The sequence below is a fragment of the Pinus tabuliformis genome, chromosome 2_2, assembly GCF_031772625.1.
Source record: "Pinus tabuliformis cultivar Carrire ecotype Pingquan chromosome 2_2, CPIR1, whole genome shotgun sequence".
In the NCBI taxonomy this organism is placed as follows: domain Eukaryota; kingdom Viridiplantae; phylum Streptophyta; class Pinopsida; order Pinales; family Pinaceae; genus Pinus; species Pinus tabuliformis.
The window spans coordinates 850,251,184-850,272,314 of NC_142300.1; the positions used below are offsets into that span (position 1 = coordinate 850,251,184).

At 37.6% G+C, this 21,131-nt stretch overlaps 1 protein-coding gene across 1 annotated transcript in view; it reads right to left on the minus strand.

The window, feature by feature from the left end:
* LOC149195630 (2-isopropylmalate synthase A-like) overlaps positions 1-18,302 on the minus strand; it is a 265,845-nt gene extending 247,543 nt beyond the window's left edge. Inside the window, exon 1 of the mRNA XM_089405376.1 lies at positions 17,516-18,302. Within this exon, the coding sequence (XP_089261502.1) occupies positions 17,516-18,231 (716 nt within the window). The 5' untranslated portion in view covers positions 18,232-18,302. The remainder of the gene's footprint in view (positions 1-17,515) is intronic.
* Positions 18,303-21,131: the final 2,829 nt, after the last annotated feature.

Consider the following 21,131-nt stretch of genomic DNA (forward strand, 5'->3'; position numbering starts at 1 on the left):
TTCAAAATTCAAACTTCTAAAAGCTCTTAGTTAAGGGTTCAAATAGCAAGTTTTATACCCTCGTTAAGTTGCACTTAAGAAGAATTTTTAAAATGCCCATCCCTTATTTTGTAGCAATTCAAGGATGCCTAGAATTTGAGATTGGTAAGGAAGTTCTACCTCCATAGAGTACAAGCATATCTTGCAGCGCTTAGGTGACAAAACTTTGATAGTACATTCATGACCATGTTGTTTAGTGAATATAATTCTCCTAGTGATCAGTGGATTATTTCTCTAAGAAGATAGTCGTCGAATATCCAAGACAACACCTTATCCTCCAAAGTTTGTAACATTGAAGTTGTCCTTGAGGATATAATTTGTTCCATATTATGGACTACACCTTCACATTAAACATGGTTGTCCCTCAAGATGTTAATGAGAAAGCATTCAAAAGTATCGAGATGCATGTCCAATCTAAGCATGTTTCTCCTCTAGGATGTTCAATGAACTATGAGGATCAACCATAATTAGAACATGTTGTTTGATATAAGCTAAAATGTGAAAGTTGTTGAGACAACCAAGACCAATCATCACAACAATGGAGACTGGGGGCTTCTCTTATGTCTACGACAAATGGGGAATGATCTAATGACTCAATGTGATTATCTAACTATTAATGTGCATTATTCCCAATAAGTTCAAATTTGAACCAGAAAAGCTTCAACAACATGAGTTTGTGGGGAGACAAACATGGCCTTCAATTGCAACATGGATTTGAGTTTGGGAGACTATTTTTCAATGTTCCACAAGCATGTGTCCCCTAGGATCTTCCCACACTCACGAGACTAGGGGACGCCTTGCAAAATGTTTCACTACATCCCTGTTTTTCAAAATGTGGGGAAACACACACCAAAACGTTCCACACAATGTGAGAAATGTGTTTAGCAAAATGGGGATCTTCTAGGTGCCCCCACTAGAAAAGTGGGGTACCTAGGTGCTCTCTCACCACCCATTCCCCCAATTTTTTGCTACTAACCTCTAAAATTAAGAAAAAAAGAAAAAAAATTAGAAAGCAAGTTAAAAATAAATAAAAATAAAAACACATTAAGGCTTCTAATACTTAATCTGTTATCTCATATTTCACTTCAAAGTGATTTTTGTCTTCAATATCTACAAGTTTGTTGAGTACTATTTAGAATGATGAATCTAAATCAATGTATTTCATTCAAAAATATGAATCTGAATCATGTTTATATCATTTACAGATTTGAATTCAGTAATTACATTGCATAATGATGAATTTACACGAGATGAATTGTTATTGTTGGGATATTTATTTTTATTTTTATAATTTTAGAGATAGGGTTCCCCATGCTAGGGAACATGATATCCCCCCATCCCCCTTGAACTTCCCTAAACTTTGGGGGTGTCTCCACACATCCCACATGTGTGTTTCCCTACTCCCATGCTACCGGAAACTTGATCAAACATTGGTATTTCTTAGTTATCGGCCAACAAAGGTTTATGTATTGTGAAGAATCCCCCCCCCCCACCACATTACTTGAAGAGAAAATATTATTTTAAAGGCTTCAATAGTATGCTTGTATTTCTACTCTCCTTGCTTGAATATTATTCTAAAAGGTTCAAAACTTCAATATGACTTTGACTTTAGTTGAATAATAATGTTCAAATAATGGTTTAATATGTAGAAGATGTCGCACACTAGGTCAAAAGGTAGTCTTACCATGCGCCCTTTACTCGCAACCTTTACATAAACTCCTCAATGGGCATCACCTTTTGGAATAGGCACATAAACTAAACATTATAGGGTTCATCCCAATCTAAGTTGTAAGAAACTTCCTCCACCCTCAAAATTTATTGGCTATAAATGCACAAAAACACTATAACACATTTTGAAACCACCAAGAACATTTCAAAACATCTAGGGGGTGTTTCAAGATTTGGAAAAACAAGGCCACGTTTCCAAAATCTTTTGACTTGAAGAGCTTATGTTTTATGTACTTGCAACCTTTATGTGAACTCCTCAATGGGCATCACCTTTTGGAATAGGCACATAAGTTAAACATTATAGGGTTTATCCTAAACTCTAAGTTGTAAGAAATTTCCTCCACCCTCACTATTTATTTGCTAAAAATGTGTTGTTAGTTTTTAGGGCTAGATTGTTCCCTGTTTTAGATAATTGCATTTTCAAACTCTTTCATCATTAACATATTACAATCACCCTATCATTATAACATCATTAGTAATTATGTAGAGAGAACTATAATGCAACGGAACAATAAATCAACAAAAGAAAAGCATGCAAAATAGAAACACCATGATTTAGGTCAAAGATCAGGGCAAAACCCCACGAGGGGGAAAACCCAACCAAATTCTTCTTCTATTAGATATTCATCAATTGTTCCACTGAGATACAAGGAACAATGAGACACATCAAATGTATATTCTTTCCCTTTGACTTAAAAAAGTGCCCAGCATGGCTAGAATTTATCAAGGCATAGATCAACCATTGGTGGTCACCTAAAATTATATTTATCTTGCCTTTCCTTCTCCTTCTATGCCTAACCCTAGTAGGTCACCTAGGGCATCAAGTGAATTTCTTTGTAGCCATCCAAAGCCCTTGATTTTGGTCCACTACTGCATTGGGTTCTTCTCTAGAGGTCCTCCAAGTTTGAGGCAAATCCGACAGTGGAATCTCAAGATAGAGCAAACCCTAGCCATAAAACCAATTATTTCCCTAGGTTGGTTTGGGTTAGTGTCCTCACTTGGAACATTGCATTCAAATCTCAAAATAAAATTAGTTCCTTGATCATATTCTCTTCCCTAATTAGGTCAAGCCCCTCTTTGATTGATCAACTCCATACCCTTAACCTAGTTTGGGCCCACTTGGGTTCTTTGCGGTCCCACAACTTTGTAACTCACATTTCACAAGGTTCACATAGAATCCATTTCTCCACAAGGATTCTTAGGTATAAGAACCCTTTGTTAAGGCATATCCTCCAAACCTATGCTCACTTGTCCTCTTAGCCCTTCCTAGAGAGCCTATCACCTTATTTCTCAAGCAAGTAAGCTATTTAATTGAGTCTCTCTTGTGAATCACTTTCCATCCATTCATTGGTCCATTTATCCTGGTGATTCCTCTTATATCAGGTCTCCTCCCATTGGTGAAAGTCTGTAAAGAGCAAGGAGCCTTAACTGAGGTGACAATGGGTTATTGCTCCATTGTTGCCACTTGACCTAGTATAAGCTCTATAGGATCCCCTCCTAGGACCCCTGGTAGTTTGAGCGGTAACAACGCCTATGGTCAGCTCTAGAACATATTGGAAAATATTCTTGAAAGAAGGCAATTGCAGTGGGCACCTATAGCAGATTTTTTTTCCTTGTAGGTAACAATGTCTATTTCAGATCTGCAAAAGTTGCTTTCTACCCTCGTCACCATGCATGTCTTTGATATGTTAGAGCACCTTCTCTAATTATAAGGATAGTTGACATCTACTGAGGAAGAGAAGCACCCATAGTAATGATGCCCAGTTACATAGCAGCAGTCTAAGTCACCGTGTTCGACAAATTTCAATGTTCAGGCTCAAAATTCGCCAACTTCATTCAAGAAAATCCGAATAAATTCCTTGAAGTTGGCCAAACTTCAAGGTGAATTGCAAGCCAAAATTGAACTCAAATTTAACATCTCATATATTAACCTGGAAATCGATTGCGTCACATTCAATTTCGTTGATGTTTGATGTTTTGAAGATTAGGAAATTAAAAAAAATAAACATAAAGCTCAGTTTATTCCTTCCTCCAGTTCATTCATTGGTTCCATCATTTGACCTTTGAGTACCCTCTTGAGTCCTAACTCCTGCCCTCTCTCACAATGACAGATTTTGACCCCTCCCTTGTCCCGCCCTCTCTCACAATTATAGATCCCATCCCCTCCCAAGTCTCAACAGCTACAACAAATCCTTCACTCAGTGACTCCTCACAAGTCACAACCTACAATGGCAGTCCAACAGCGCATGCTTCAACAGCAACCACATATTTCAACTTTAGATGTCGATCGTGCTTTGAGACGGGGCATCTAGCCAAAAATTGCCCAAAAGCCTCTGAGAAAAATTTTGGTAGAAAAAACCACCACAGATCTACATGGTGGGAAGGAGCACAAAAAGAACACTACACTGTCATCAAAGAAGAATATTCTAGAGAAAACTCTGAGTCACAAGAAATCAAGGAAGAAGGAAACAACTCTCAAAGCAAGCAAGGAGAAAGCCCGCCCCAACAAATCAACAGTTATGAGGATTTGAATACCGCAGAAAATAAATCTTCATTTAACAGCAAAGCAGATCTCCTAAACCAAACTTCTCCGACTATAGATCGCGAAGCTAAGACACCAATGTCCCAAGAACCAGAAGAGATGAAGGAGATGCAAGACAAAGGAAGTTGGAAGACCGTAGAGAAAAGAAAGAAAGCTACAACACCAATCTCACCAAGAAAGACAAGGAGCCAGACAAGTAAAAATTAAGAAAATTGTAGGTCCGATAGACCAATTTGGTCTCAGTGGACGTTAACCATCATCATCATCATCATCATCATCATCATTATATTTTTTATATTTTTTAATGCCTTAATTTTCTTATTTTTTAATTTATTTTTATAATATATTTCATTACATTGTATTGATTTTATTGTAGCGATAGCCTCAACCTTCAAGCATTGAATTTTATTATATATAATTTTTTTTTGACATTTTCAAATTTATAGTATCTCAAATTTAATACCGAATTTGAATTTTATCACTTAATTTATCACTATCAAATTTTTATTTAACTTTGTCCGCTTGGGGTAGCTCAATTGGCAATGGCCGTGGAAATGAAGTCTCACCGAACCAGAAGTCATGGTTGAAATCTTGTGCTATCCCCCCAATCAGGGTGAGAAGTTGGACATGATGAAGATGTAGTTCTACCAAGATTACAAAAAAGTAAATATTTAACTTTAAAGACAATGAACTCAAACACAACTAGAACCAGGTGACTTAGGCAGCAGTAGAAATAGAATATAGGCAGTATAATGAGGTTCATGGTCCAGAAAACACAGAAGGAAAGCATAGTCCTCAAATCTGCTATTCAGCCCCATTTTTAGTGCTTTGTGCACATTCAGACAAGAGAACACGAGAATTGGCACAAGCCAGGGAAAAACTCCAAGATGGGGAAAACCCTTGATCAATTCTTCTTACTATTAATAGCAAACGTGCAGCAAAGAGAGAGTACAATAGTTCAAGGTCAAGATTGACTTGCCAATCTGGAGATTCAATAACAATGCCCTTCCTTAGATACATAGTTGACTCAGCAACGCAATATTGGAGAAAACAATTTGTGCCCTCTAAGACTTGAAAAATACAGCTGTAAAAGCTTTTGTATTCTGGTGTTCTGGTTAGAGTTAGCAAGCTACAAAAGTCATCTTTCACTGCTCTTAGACACCCTTCCTTCTAGTTGATCTGCCTTGCAAAACTCTTCCTTGACTGCGGCCATCTTTCAAACACCTCGCTTCAATTCGCTGTTGATCTGGGCTAGTAACCAGCCCCAAAACAAGTGGCATGGCCTCCTGATAAAGTACTCCAGGGCATGCGGCCTCCTAACAGTCCTTCGGCCCCTTGTCCAAGATGATCCAGGCATGCAACTTGCCTGAAGTACGCAACTAGGGCTGCGGTGCCCCAAACAACATACAAGTGCCCCTCCTGAATGTGGCTTCCTTTCTGCTACAATATTGACCTGCTGCAGTCATAGAACCACCCACAAAACAGTCCAAACAAGCCTTTAACAGGCTCAGCCTTCTTCCTGAGGAACTTGGTCCTTTAGACAGCCCAACCAAGACATCAATCTATCCCCACCTTCTTCGCTGGAGCTTTCCTTCCTTCTAAGGCTATTTCAGAGAGAGAAAAGTGTAAATGGTTGTGTCCAAATGAGGATGAAGGACACCTATATATATAACAATTTGTCCTTATGGAGGTGAAGCCGACTTTGACAATTGGAGGCAAATTTGAATTTCAAATTTTCAATTTTCCCGCCTTAATAAAGTTATGAATTGTAGAATTTCTTTTAAATAAATAAATATTTTTCCTTACCCAAATTCGGTGTTATTTAGGTCGATTTTGGTCCTCTCGAAAAGAGGAATTCAATGCCACAATTATCTTCCTCAAAGGAGCTGATCAAAGAGGGAATTGTCCCTAGTTTCCAATTTTAACAGTTTTGCTATCTTAAGCATTCGCTAATTTCCTTGTGTTTCTTCCGCTCTGATAAATTTCTCCACAATGTCAATACCCATATAATATAAATGTTTCATCACACTCAACACAACACTTCAATACTAAGTTCTTTATTTATTCAGTAGTATCCATATGTGAGGAATGTGTTTTTATGGTTTAAAGTTCTTTAAACAGATATATTAATTTTATAATCTACTTTGGTTTTCTTCTTGAAGGGAGTTATTGTCTTCATTTCAATATGTAAATTGCAATTTCCACTTGATATCAAATTTGAAATTTCAAAGTGAATGTTCATGTTTAAGTCTTTAAATGATTTATTTTTCTTGTTGTAAGTTGGAAGATTTCAAAATTCATATATATTATAATTTATAAAATATATAATATATATAAATTATAATATACCCCCGACGAACCCACGTACCCTGTTTCAAAAAGTGACGCACCCGACCCTGTACCCGTCCCTGAACCGGAACCCATGTTTCCTGGTAACATAGGTAATTTCTATCACAGCTATAGGATCTGTAATCTCTAAGAGAGCTATCAATTATCCATTCATTCGATGTACCCATGTTTCATCAGAATTGTAATCTTTAACAGTCAGAGAACTATCATTCATCCAATCATTTAATGCACCCTTGTTGTTGCATTGAAGATGCAAATACGTGTCCCTGAGCATCAGAAAATGGAAACAGTTTCTGGAAATGGAAACAAAAATTTTGAAGTAAAGTCTGCCCAAAAATCCTGCTATAATGCTCTTATTTTGCTGGTATAAAATTTTGAGAAATCAGACTTTAAAAGAGATTTTTTCATTTCAAATGCCTTTCAATTTACATGTTAGAGTTACTAGGCAGTTTTAGGATTAGAATTTGGTCTTTTATTCAATTGTGGAGCATCAAAAAGAAAGAGCTATCAATCATCCATTCATTCAACGTACCCTTGTTTCATTAGAATTGTAATCTTTAAGAGAACTATCATTCATCCAATCATTTAATGCACCCCTGTTGTTTCATTGAAGATGCAGATATGTGTTCCTTAGTATCAGAGAAAGGAAACAGTTTCTGGAAATGGGAACAAAAATTTTGAAGTAAAGTCTGCCCAAAAATCCTGCTATAATGCTCTTATTTTGCTGGTCTAAACTTTCGAGAAATCAGACTTTAAAAGAGGTTTTTTTTCATTTCAAATGCCTTTTAATTTACATGCAGGAGTTACTAGGCAATTTTAGGATTAGCATATGGTTTTCAATTCAATTTTGGAGCTTCAAAAATGTTGAAGTTGTAACTAGGTTCGGTGTTCATAATGTCATTGATGTACTTATTATATTTATATTTTTGTCAAAGCATGTTCTTCGTGCTTAGAGTCAAAAGAATTTATTATAAGTCAAAAGAAAATTTAGGGCTTGTTCTTCATGTCCCGCAAAAGAAATAAATATTAAATTTGTCAAGTGTCATTTGTCTCACTAAGATTCCAAGTCAGCCCTCCTACCCCTCAAGTCTGCTCAGCTAAATGTGGTACCCATTCACTTGTGGAGAAGACTATTTAGTATTTATAGTCCATTTGAATCTCTAAATTGGACATCATCACATACTTACATCTCATCCACAATGAAGAAGAAAAAGGATTATTGAAGGATGAAAAAAGAAGCTATTATTGATCTCTTCTAGCCCTCACTCCAATGGATAAGAAGGCCAAAGTCTGCTCTTGATATTATCTGAGGCTTATACGAATTTCCTGTTACACTGGTGTGCGAATTCTCTGTGGCACTGTACTTCTACAGTATGTGAGTTTCTTGAAGCATTGTACTTCTGTGACGTAGGGCATCTTGTTGACAAGCCTGTGAACAGAATTACAGACTATGTCACACAGTTTGAGTTCGACAATGATTAAGTTCGATTCGAATTCGAATTTTCCGATCAGGTTCGAATGAGGTTCAGCATTAGGTTCGACTATACATATTTTTCAATATATATATATATATATATATATATATATATATAACAAAATAATAGAAAATTCAAAATCGATCCATAAACACATGAATACAAATTCTTATTAGTAAACATACATGAATAATGTAATCATTCTAACATCTAGTTAAATGTAAACAGATGAATATACACTTGGTTTAGATATGGACTTTACACTTTTCCAATACAAGCATAAAGATTTTTCCAATTGGTCATGGAATAATCCTTGAAATTTTGATAAGCTTCGAGAAGAACATGGAGGTGGGATTTGGTCTACCTATGTGTGCACAAGTAGTGTATACTTGACTCGCATGTTTGATACTACCTTTAGATGCTCCCATGACTACCTTAACTCCTAGTTTAATGACTCAAGTAGTGCTATACTTAACTCACATCTTTGACCACTACCTTCAAATGCCCCAATGACTACTCTTACTGCTAGTGTAGTGACTAGTTTTTGATGTATAGCCTCGTGCACACCAAGAAGTGACCATTCTCCATGTCAATCTCTTCCATCTTGACCATTACAATACCCTCCAACTGTGTGCATGAGCTAGAGACTTGGGTCCAAAATGTAGCACTATTGACAAACACCTACGATACTTCTACAATATTTGATGCATTGAATCCTAGATGTGCATGCCAAATCTCATTGTGCACACACACAAACTCACCTTAACATTTTGTAACCCACATTAATGTCTTATGCATACCAATAACACTAACATTCACACTTATACGACACCAACAATATATAGCACCCAAAGGAATGAAAAATCATCAACAAATATAAAACCCAACAATATTTAAAAATTAATACACATTTTACAATAATACATATTTAACATACAAATATAACACAAGATTATTATTATTTAAAAAAAAAATTATACAACTGCTATTCTATCCTCACATCTTTTTAAATTATATCATTTACCAATTTTGATAAAAACATACAAATAAAATTCAGACAATAATTAAATATTGTTTATTTGCATTTTAAACCATGTAATTTTTTTTTCTTCAGTAAAACCCATGTAAAATTTATACATTAAAAAAACCACCTATAATATTGGGAATAGTCCTAGAACAGAGAGTTACCCTGAATTTAATATATGATGCCAGTATGGATACTTTCGGACGTTTGAATATTATAACCTACCCGAATTTGCTTGTCTCCTTATTAACACCAGAACATTAATGTCCGTTTCGAATGGGTTGCTCGCCAAATAGACGAGCAGGAAAGAGGAAGAAGGATGCAATGGCAGTGGGAGAATGCAACGGCAGGGGCAGTCGTTGATTCACCACTGTTGCTGCTCTCCACCCCCTCGATGTTGTGAGAACCAGATTTCAAGGTATTTATATTTTACAGTTCATTTATATTCTAGGCAAATAAAACCGCCAAAAAAAACCATCGAACCTCAAAAAAAATCGTTGAAATTCGCGTTAAAGTACGTTCAGGTTCGATTAAGTTCGAATTCGTTCAGGTTCGATTTTCAGGTTCGATTAAGTTCGAATTCGTTCAGGTTTGCCGTTCAGGTTCGGCAAACCTGAATGAACTTCAAATTTTTTCAGGTTCGCCAAATTTCGAACCTGAACCTTCAAGTTCAGTGAACCCTGTGACATAGATTAAAGAGAGCCAGCCTGAAAAAATTCTTGGTTTTGGAGATCGAAGTTACAACACAACTTGAAAGGTTAGCTCATAGCTAGCCCTCAATTCAACTCATAGTTAGCCCTCAAGTCAACTCATAGTTAGCCCTCAAGTCGGCCCATTGCAAGCATATCATGTCAGTTCTATTAGGGCTAATTAGCCCTCACACGGCCACTATAAATTGGGCATCGTTCACAATCATTTCGGCCATCATATTAAGCACAATTCAGTCTGAGGTCAAAAGTGAATTCGGTCTTCTATTTCGGGGCTATATTCTCAAGTGTGAAGAAATCTTCAAGTATTTCTTAACTGCGGTTTGATTCAACTCAAAGGGATCGTGCTATAGTGACAAAGGATCATCGTTTACCTCCATTTTGATACATTTTTATGGGCCAAAAATTGGAGTGACAAGCTCACTCCTTTGTGACATTTTTTTAAGGGTGACCAAGACCCTTTTTGGCATATCTTCTTATAGTTCATTGGTTATCTCAGTGGATAATCTCGAACCTCTGTTGTAGTGACCTCAGGCCTAGACTTCGGCCTCCTTGTGTAGATCAATCTATTGGACAGAACTTAGAAGTAACATCTCTCTCATTCTTTGATCAGACTTTGATAAGTACTATGTTGTTAATCATTTCGGAATTGTTGGGATATTTTGATGTACTATTGATGGACAGAATCTCTCTTTCTCATAAGAAAAGTTTTTGGGTTTTGCCTAAATCTTGGTGTCTTGTCTCTTATTGTCTATTGTTCATTGTCCATTGTGATCTCTATTTACTGCTTTTGTTGAAGAATCAGTGGTTGAATTTTTTCATGCATATCCTACTTATTGATGAAAGGATAAAGAAGTAACTTACATCAATAGAAGTACCTATCAAATTTTGAAAAACTATTCTAGTCATTTCTCTACTAGAATTTCAACACTTTCATGACCTCCTAGTGAGGATTGTAGATCAATGGCAAGGGTTGCCTAGGCTCTGGCAGCAAGAAAAAAGTAATGGAAGAATGTAGCAAAGCACTAAGAATTCCCTGAATTATGGAAGAACATGAATACAGAAAGAGAGAGCAGTTTGAAGTAGTAGCATGGAAGCAAGAGGGTAGTGTTGAAGAATGTAACTAATGCCGGTCTTCATAATTGAATTGATCAAAAGAAAGAAAAATATTTTTTTGTAAAAAAAATTTACTTATTAAAGCATGGGTTTCATGCTTGGGTCAATGATATTCAAGTCAAAGCCTCCATTAAAGGCTTCTAGATTTTGTCTTGAGTCAATAGTGTCATTGTCATTTTTATTAGACCCTTCTTGGGCTTTTGTATCATGTAAAAAGAATTATTTTTGAGTCAAAAAAGTCATTTGTCACCTGCACACCAAGTCGGCCCTATCCTCATGAAGTCGGCCTAGATTAGGGTTATCCGACCCAGCAGAAAGGCTATATATAGAGAGGCAATGCGAAGTTTTTGGGCTGAAGCTGGGGCTCAAATTTTGAATCCACTGCATGTCCAAAATTTTGAAGCTCAGGGCCAAAAAATTGTAATTGGGGGCCGAAATTCTGGATTGAAGCTGCAACTGGGAAGCTGACACTTGGAGACTTTGACAGGGGTCATCTACAAGGAGGAAGGGTTGACTTGGTGATTGAAGGAGGTCTTTGTCTAGGTCTAAAGGGTCTTGAATTGTCTCATATTGATTTGAATATACTTGTGGAAGAGTTGGATTGGGTTTCTCCCTGGCTAAGAGCCTACATCTTGTGTTCCTTGTTGTGATCTTCTTTGTTTGGCATTTGTCTTGATGAACAGAAAAATTGAAAGAACTAATAAGACAAGAAAATTTCAAAGTCTAAGAGAAGTCTACTTAAAAACTCTAATCCATATATTGCCCTTGATTTCTCAACAGGTAGCATGGAAGCAAGAGAGGATCTTGTTAATATGATTGCCTCAATTAGAAGAGTTACTCCGGGATTTTGAGTAGAAACCTCATGATTAAATAAGACCTCGTACTTTGGGAAAGGAGGACTCGTGAAAACATATTGATTTCAAAGGGAGCTAGAAGCAGAATTTAACATGATCTTACACTACAATTTGGGACTTCGGGATACATCGTTTGGGTTAGCAATGTTGACGATGAGTAGAGATACTATTGATGGTTGGGATCTGGTATGGTTTCTTGGAAGAGCATGAAGCAGGATTCTGCTGCACTACAGAAGCAGAAGATATGGCAGTTTGTACAATTAGATGTGAAGAAGTTTGGCTCCATAAAATGTTTGATGGACTATTTGATGACTTGCTGGATTCGCTCGTGATACTCCATAAAGATTGTCAAAGAACCTAGTTTTTCATGGAAGGTTGAAGAGCTTTATGATTTGAGAGTATGGTACAAATAGGAGCCAAGAAGCTACGGGAAATCTCCATGGATAAACAAGTAGTTGATATAAGGGAAGTGTGAGCACTTCCAAGATAAGCTTGGGCTTGTGGATATCTCCTCCCACTTTGAGCGGGAGTGAAGATGGACACCCTTGTTCTCCATGTGTCATGTACTATGACCAAGACTAACAACCATAAGTCTAGTACATGAACACGGATAGGGAGAATGGTGGATTGGATAAGCATCATGGACTGACATTCTTGAGACATGTACTGTGACCAAGACTAACAGTCATAAGTCAAGTACATTGATCTGGTATAAGAATGGTCCAGAGGACCGATATTTCCTTGTGTCAAGTATTGTGACAATGGATTAGGAAATGGTCTTGTGAGGACATACTTTGGCGAACTTAGGTGGAGTATGTGCTTCGAAGAGATAGAGCATACTTGTCAAGGCCTTGGTAATTTGACAATGTTGGTTATGATGATGTTATCATCATTGATGCTTATCAATCTAGATCCTTTCTTATATGAATATTTCAACTTGAGACTATCATGTTGAGTCATTATGAATACCTCCCTAATTAAGAGGGAGTGTTGAAGTTGTAACTAGGTCCAATATTCATAATGTCATTGATGTATTTATTATATTTATATTTTTTTCAAAGCATGTTCTTCATGCTTAGAGTTAAAAGAGTCAAGAGAATTTCTTATAAGTCAAAAGAAAATTTAGAAGGGCTTGTTCTTCATGTCCCTTGCAAAAGAAATAAATATTAAATTTTTGAAGTGTCATTTGTCTCACGAAGATGCCAAGTTGGCCCTCCTACCCCTCAAGTCAGCTCAGCTACATGTGGCACCCATTCGCTTGTGGAGAAGACTATTTATAGCCCATTCGAATCTCTCAATCAGACATCGTCACACACTTACATCTCATCCATAATGATGAAGGATTACTGAAGGACGAAAACAGAAGCTATAATTGACCTCTTCTAGCCCTCGCTCCAACAGATAAGAAGGCCGAAGTCTGCTTGTGATATTCTCTTAGGCTTATACCAATTTCCTGTGGCTCTGTGGTGTTCAAATTCTGTGTGGCACTGTACTTCTGGAGTATGCAAGTTTGTTGAAGCACTGTACTTCTGTGACATAAGGCATCCTGTTGACAAGCTTGTGAACAGTTGTTGCCTAGTGGAGGGTTGACTTGGCACTTGGGTAATAGGCCTACGGGTCAGTTTGTCTATGACTTGGATTTCTCTTGTTGACAAAGATTCTATAAGGAAAGGATTGATGGGTTTTCCCCTTGTGGGTTTCTCCCTGGCCTCTGGCCTAATCTCTGGTGTCTTTTGTCTCTTGTGCACTATGATCTCTCTACTTTCCTTATGCTTTTTGAATGTATAGTTTCTTGATGACATAACTGAATAAAGTAAAGGCTAAAAGGAAACATATATATCAGTTACAAGTAATTATCATGTTAATAAATTACACCTTGCATTCGAATTTCAACCAAAAAAATGTGAAAAAAACAGGTGAAAATTGCCAGCAAGTTTTAGAAATGTTATGGCAACTATGCCTAATTTACATGTTAGGGTTATCAGGCTGTTCTAGATTAGTATATGGTATGTTATTCCATTTTGAAGCTTCAAAAATAAGGTGAAAAGACTGCCGGATATTGCCAGCACGTTTTAGAAATGCTAAGGAAACTCCACCAGATTTTTCCGGGTACATCTGAGCAGACTCCAGAAGGGTTCCTGTTCACTGAAAATGATTTGGAAACCAGTCATCAGTTCTAGTCTGCATGAAATGTTTTTCCTGATTCACTCATCTGGATTCTGTAATCTCTGAGAGAACTAACGATTCCAGTCCGCAGGAAATGTTTTCCCTGATTCACTCATATGTAATCTCTGAGAGAACTACGTAAAATTTCACTCTCATCATTTAATTTTGTAAATGAAATAAATACATGAGATAAATTGGGCTAAAATAATATCTGATATGACAACTAATGAAATGAGAAGCAACACTGTTGTGAAAACTTGAAACAGGCAACTAATTTGTGGATTATTTGTTTTTGATTCCCTAGCATTATAGTGTTCACATTCAAATTCAGTTCAAACTTATGCTTTCAAGCCATGGTAACGACCAAAAAAAAATTAACCCGCAACTTCCTAGCATGATGATAGATTGAAAATTTATAAGTGGTATCTTCCAAGTCATGTTAAGATGGTAGGTGCCTAATAAGCATGGAGTTATGTAAATAAAATGGACAGATGAGGTCAATCGTGCTAAAATCCCACCATCTCATATGACAACTAATGAAATGAAAAGCAACATAAATCTCACACAACCGTCTGCTAAGCATTTTGGGCCAGCACTGTTGTGAAACAGGCAACTGATTTGTGGATTTGTTGTTACCGATTCCTTAGTACTAACGTTATTCAGAATCAAATTCAGTTCAAAGTTGAGCTCTCAAATCAGAGCCATGACTGAAAATTTACAAGTGCCATCTTCCATGCCAGGCTGATCATTAAAAATTTATAAGTGGCATAACCAAAATCATGGTAAGATGGTGGGTGCCTAATAACTTATAAGCATGGCATTATGTTTGAAACTTTCAGCCCTGTTTTCAGTTCCCTAGAGTTAGTGTTCAGATTCAAGATGCTTCTCCCAAGTCATGATGATAATTGAAAATTTATTGCTGGCATATTCCAAGACATGGTAAGATTGTGGGTGCCCAATATGCAGTCAAGTTCCAGCCCTGAGTTCCACTGGCTATAAGCAAATATAAGGGGAAAAATAATAGTTTTTCATATAGAAGAGAGATGTTTCTGCTTTTTCATGGACAATTGCAGTCAAATTTCAAGTTTCGACATTGGGTTTCTATGCATATTTTCCAGAAATACTCTGTGAGCATAACTTTAAGGCCTACACCCTTGATGATCAAACTTTAGGCTCTGTTTTCAATTACCTAGAGTCAGTGTTCATATTCAAATTCAGTTCAAACTTGAGCTCTTGAGCCATGGTGATGAACGAAAATTTACAAGCTGCTTCTCCCAAGCCATCGTGATGAATGAAAACTTATAAGCCACTCCTCCCAAGCCATCGTGATGAATGAAAACTTATAAGCCACTCCTCCCAAGCCATCGTGATGAATGAAAAGTTATAAACCACTTCTCACATGCCATGGTGATGATTGAAAAATAATAGGTGGCATCTTCCAAGACATGGTAAGAAGGCGAGTGCATATAAGCATGAAGTAACGTTCCAACCCTGCAATCCTGGGCTATAAGAAAATTTAAAAGAAATGAAATGATAGTTCTTGGTATATAAGAGAGCTGTTTCTGCATTTTTAAATGCACATGGACAACTGCAGTCAAATTTTAAGTTTCAACACTGGGTTTCTATGCAGATTCCACGAAAAACTGTGTAAGCATAATCTTTTGAGCCCACACCCCTGACATTTCAACTTGATTCTTAACAAATTGAAGATTTATAAGCAACATCTTCCAAGCCATAGTGGTGACTGAAAATTTCTAAGTGGTGTCTTCCAAATCATAGTATGATGGTGGTTGCCTAATAAGCAAAGAACTACATTTCAACACTGATGTATAAAAACTATAAGATAATATACAACAAAAGGAAACGGCAATACAAAAGAGCTCTTACTGCATTTTCATGCAAAATTGCAGTCAAGTTTGACGTTTGAACTTTCCACATTGGGTATCTTTGCAGATTCCCAAGTTCCAACAAAGCTTGTGTCCATGATTGGAACTTTATAAACAGCATCTCCCAAATCATGATATGGTGCCATTTGCCTAATAAGCATGGAATTATGTTTCAGACCTGAGCTGTGCCAGCTATAAGTAAATACAAAAAGAAAAGAAATGGCACTAGAAGAGAGTTCTTTATGCATTTTCATCAACATTGTTGTTGTAATTTGAAGTTTCAACAGTGGGTTTATTTACAGATTCACCAAAAAACTGTGTGAATATATAAATTTAAGCCCATGCACTTGGCATTCAAACTTGTTTCTTGCCAAAATCAAAATTGATAAGGGGCAACCTCAAATTGATAAGGGGCAACCTCCAAGCCGTGGTGACTAAAAATTTATAAGTGGCATCTTCCAAGGCATAGCATTATGGCGGTTGCCTAATAAGTACGAAATAACGTTTTAGCCCCGAGCTATGTCAGCTATAAGTAAATATAATAGAAAATAAATGGCAACAAAAGAGGGATCTTTCTGCATTTTTTGCACAATTGCAGTGAAATTTGAAATTTCAACATTGAGTTTCTTTGCAGATTCCTTAAGAAACTGTATAAGCATCAAATTTAAACTCACACCCCGTCTAAACTTGTTTCTTGCCAAAATGACAATTTATAAGCGGCATCTTCCAAGTCATTGCGGCGATGGAAAATCTATAAGCGGCATCTTCCAAGTCATGATATGATGGCGGTTTCCTAATAAGCATGGAATTAGGCTTCAGCCCTGAGTTCTGTCAGCAATAAATATATATTACAAGAAAAATAAATGGCAATAGAAGATAAATCTTTCTGCATTTACATGGACAACTGCAGTGAAATTTGAAGTTTCGACATTGGGTTTCTTTGCAGATTCCCCAAAAAAATTGTGTAAGCATAAACATTTAAACCCAGACGCCCAACATTTAAACTTGTTTCTTGCCAAAATAAAAAAATTTATAAGCGGCATATTCGAAGCTATTGCGGTGGTTGAAAATCTATAAGTGGCATATTCCGAGTCGTGATATGATGGCGGTTGCTTAATAAGCATGAAATTAGGTTTCACCCCTGGGCTGTGCCAGCTATAAATAAATATTAAAAGAAAAAATGGCAATAGAAGAGAGCTGTTTTTCATAGACAATTGCAGTGAAATTTGAAGTTCGAACATTGGGTTTCTTTGCAGACTTGCCAAAACAGATGTGTAAGCATAACCATTTTAAGCCAACGCGCCCGACGTTCGAGCTTGGTTCCTTCCAAAATTCAAAATTTCTAAGCGGTATTTTCTAAGCCATGGTGGTGATTGAAAATTTATGCAGTGGCATCTTCCAAGTCATCGTTTACAGCAATTGCCTAAGCAGGAAATTCCGTTTCAGCCCTGAGCTGTGCCAGCTACAAGTAAATTTAAAAATGAATGAAATGGCCATAGAGGAGAGTACTTTTTGCATTTTCTTAGACAGCTGCAATCATATTTGGAGTTTCAACATTGGTTTTCTTTACATATTCTTGTTTTCTTCCAAAATGCACTTTCGGTTTTCCAGGGTTTCTGTGTGGCTTACCTCCCAGCGTCCTCGGGGCTGAATTCGACATCATTACAGCCAAGACTGCGGGCATAAATCACCATATCTCTGGCAATGCTGATAACCTCATCCCGGGACTTTTTCAACTTATACTTAAGGTGTATATCACTGGTGGCGATGAAAATATGAATTCTCGGTCGCAAGGCATATCTAACTGCTTCCCAGGAGGCATCGATGTCGGCCTTATTGCACCTCGCCAGTCCGCAGATAACGGGCACGTACCCATCGTTGTCGACGTGGTTGCCAACCTCCTTGGCGATATTTTTCACTGCTTCTAGGTCATCGGGCGAGGCTATAGGGAACCCAGCTTCGATTATGTCAACTCCCAGCCTCGCCAGCTGTCTGCCGACATCGAGTTTTTCCTTGCTCGTCATAGTGGCGCCAGGGGACTGCTCTCCGTCGCGGAGAGTTGTATCGAATATGCGAACGTAGCAGGGATCGTCAATCCTGTTGGGGATGTAGTCGGGCCGACGTCTAAGTTTCGATTCGCCATCGCTCCTACCGTTGCTGCTGCATCTGACTGGAGCAGAGGACGCTGTGTGTTTGGAGAAGAAGATGAGCTGGGAGCGCGGGAATCTTGCAGAAGGAAAAGAGGAGATGGAGGAACGCTGGAGGGATTGAATGGATGGTTGTGGGCACGAAACTGGGCATAAAGAGCGCTGAGCGGGAGAAAACCCAATGCAGGGTTGTGCCATTGTACAAACACACGGGCTTCAAACGGGAATGAAGGGTTTAAGGACTCCATCCCAAATGAGCCCAGAGGTATTTATTGCGTATAAGGAATACCGAAAGTGTTGACGTAAATGGGAACCTGATGCGAGATGATATAGCGATAAGACCATGGGGAACAGATCATGATCTTCGGCTTACCGGTTTATTTGAAAAAGGGAAATAGGGATATTGATAAGACATGGGAACCGAGCATGATCTTGCGCCTAGAGGTTTAAAAAGGGGTATTGGTGGAATTTAAAGGATAAATAATTTTTATTATACGGCAGGAAAATTTATTATATAATTTAGTTGTCCAATTTGTAGTAACGACAATCATCTTTGGCTGCTATAACGAACGCAGGTTGACTCATCATTGTTATTCAAGCAAAACCATGTCACTTGGAATCACCCAATGGTGATCCATAAGGGGGCAGTGTTTCACCCCAAATGCCTCTAAGACTTGGGTCGTTAAATTGTTTCCTTACATCTCATCAGTTGTCAGTTGTCAAAATAGTAGTCTCGTCGCTATCGCGAATGCACACTGACTCATCGTCGTTATTCAAGAAAAACCACGCCACCTAGAATAACCCGCTGGTGGTCCATAAAGGGGCAGGGTTTCACTCCTCACAAATGCCTCTAGGTCTTGGGTCGTTAAATTATTTCCTTACGTCCCATCAGTGGTCAGTTGTCAAACTAGTAGTGAGAACAATCATCCCTCGTTGTTATCGCGAATGGAAACTGACTCATCACCATTATTCAAGGAAAATCACGCCACCTAGAATAACCACTTGGTGGTCTGTAAGGGGGCAAGGTTTCACTCTTGTCATATGTCTCTAGGTCCTCGAACGTTAAATTGTTTCCTTACGTTCCATGAAAATAAACTCTTAGTCAAATAGAAACACCAAGCATAATCATGGCCCCTTCAAAGAAAGAATAAACATTGCTACCATGGCAAACTTGTTTTTCCTTTTTTTTAATATATTTTTATTAATAATTTTTTTATTAAAATTTTATGTAGAAATGTTGGATACAATGTCTCACCATAACTTGGTAAATTTTACTCAAAATTTTCAAATTCTATAATTCTAAATAGAAAATTGCAAAATCTATAGAAGGGTTTGTAAGACTCAAAATTTTGTGAGAAAGTAATTTTTAAATATATATTTTTGAAATTTTAAGATTATTTGAACATTTAAGAGTAATTTTTATTTAAAATTATTGGTATAGTTTTGGATTGGTGGTAAATGGATGTTTTGTTAAGATATTTGGTCAAAAATGTCACCAATTCAGTTCTCAAAGAGTGTATATCCCTTTAAAGAAGGAGATTTTTAATTTAATTAAATTTCCAAATTTTGAAAAAAGATAAAATTAAAAAAAAAAAAGTTAATGGTTAACTTGGAAAAGTAATCACATAGGGGGGCTTAATGGTATAAATTTTGTATACGTATGAGATGAGGCGTGTTGTTAGGTTTTCACTGCGTTCCGAAGTTGCCACGTAAGTCGCGGCCTTGGCAAGACTCAACTCTACTACGTTTGGAATCTTTGTCTCCGCCCATGATGTGGCCCTGTCCACTACTCCGGATGGTCTAAGCTCATTATTGTTTGTCTCTCTACTGGAACGACTATATCCACGCGGCTTAGTTGCAAAGGAGGTCATTTCCGGCGGGAGGGTAGATTTTTGAATCGACGATTTATTCCAGGTCTGCTCAACATCTGAAGGTGTTTCCCAAAAAACTCACAGGACCATATGCGACGGCACAAATGGCAGGATCTTCTTGTTAGTGACGGAGTGATGGTTTCCACTGCTTGAGAGATCGTTTTCAGAGTCTACATACACACTTTGTTCTCGTCCAAATCCTTGGATTCGTTTATGGGCGGAGAGATGGGTTGTAGTCAATGTGTTTTTCTCCTTTGGTACAGTCTGCATACCTGCAATAGCGAATCCATGGATAAGCCATGCTTATGTGTTGCATGCAAAGCAAAAATCCATCAGCTACGAGCACAATTCAATGGAACCCCCCGTTCTCATGGCGCTTGGATCCTAGACTGAAGGCATTGCAACCAGGGTTGGAGGAACATCGATCATAAAAGTCGTTGTTGTGACTAATGGCATTGGCAAAGCAAAGGTCGAGAAGAGCAACGTCGCATGCAACTTGGGGTTTTGGTCCCAACCATCAAACGCAGAGCTAATCAGCACTAATTCAAACTGGGACAAAACCCCATGGCAGTAGCAGAGGAGCAGACCCAACTCTAGAGGATTTGTTTCAGGTTTTTATCAAAACCATTAATGGAAAATCAATATTGTTATGGGTCCAGGGAATGGATCTAGTGAGAGATCTAAATAAAATGCCCAAAATGTGACAGGTATTTCTGCTTTATTACAAAGTTTGATTTTTTTCTGGGAAAGTGCTTCAGGATGAAATCCATTTGAAAGACTATGATATTCAAAGGAACTCTACCATTATCCAGAATTTAAGACTAAAAGGAGGTGCCCCAGGAGCAAGCACACCAGCTAGATCATCTTTGACAAATAAGGGTCCGACTTCGTTCAAGGATGCGTTAAGCCCCAAATCTATCTATAGAATTACCAGAAGTAAGTGGTCTCTTCATTATTTTACAAGCAAAAGCTATCATTTGTTGATTTAATGGGTTATTGCCCAAATCTGAAGATCTAAATGAGTGGATCTACCTCAATTGGACCAGAGATTGTGACCCCGTGGTTTCTTGGTTTTGATGCAAACTTAATGGTGGTTACAAAATTGTCGGTTTGGGTAAGGCTACATAACCTTCCGCTCCCTTTTTGGCACCACCAGGTCCTAGAAGGCATTGGAAACTCTTTGGGAAGGTTCCTAAATATGGATCGAGAAAGAATGGACAAAGGGAT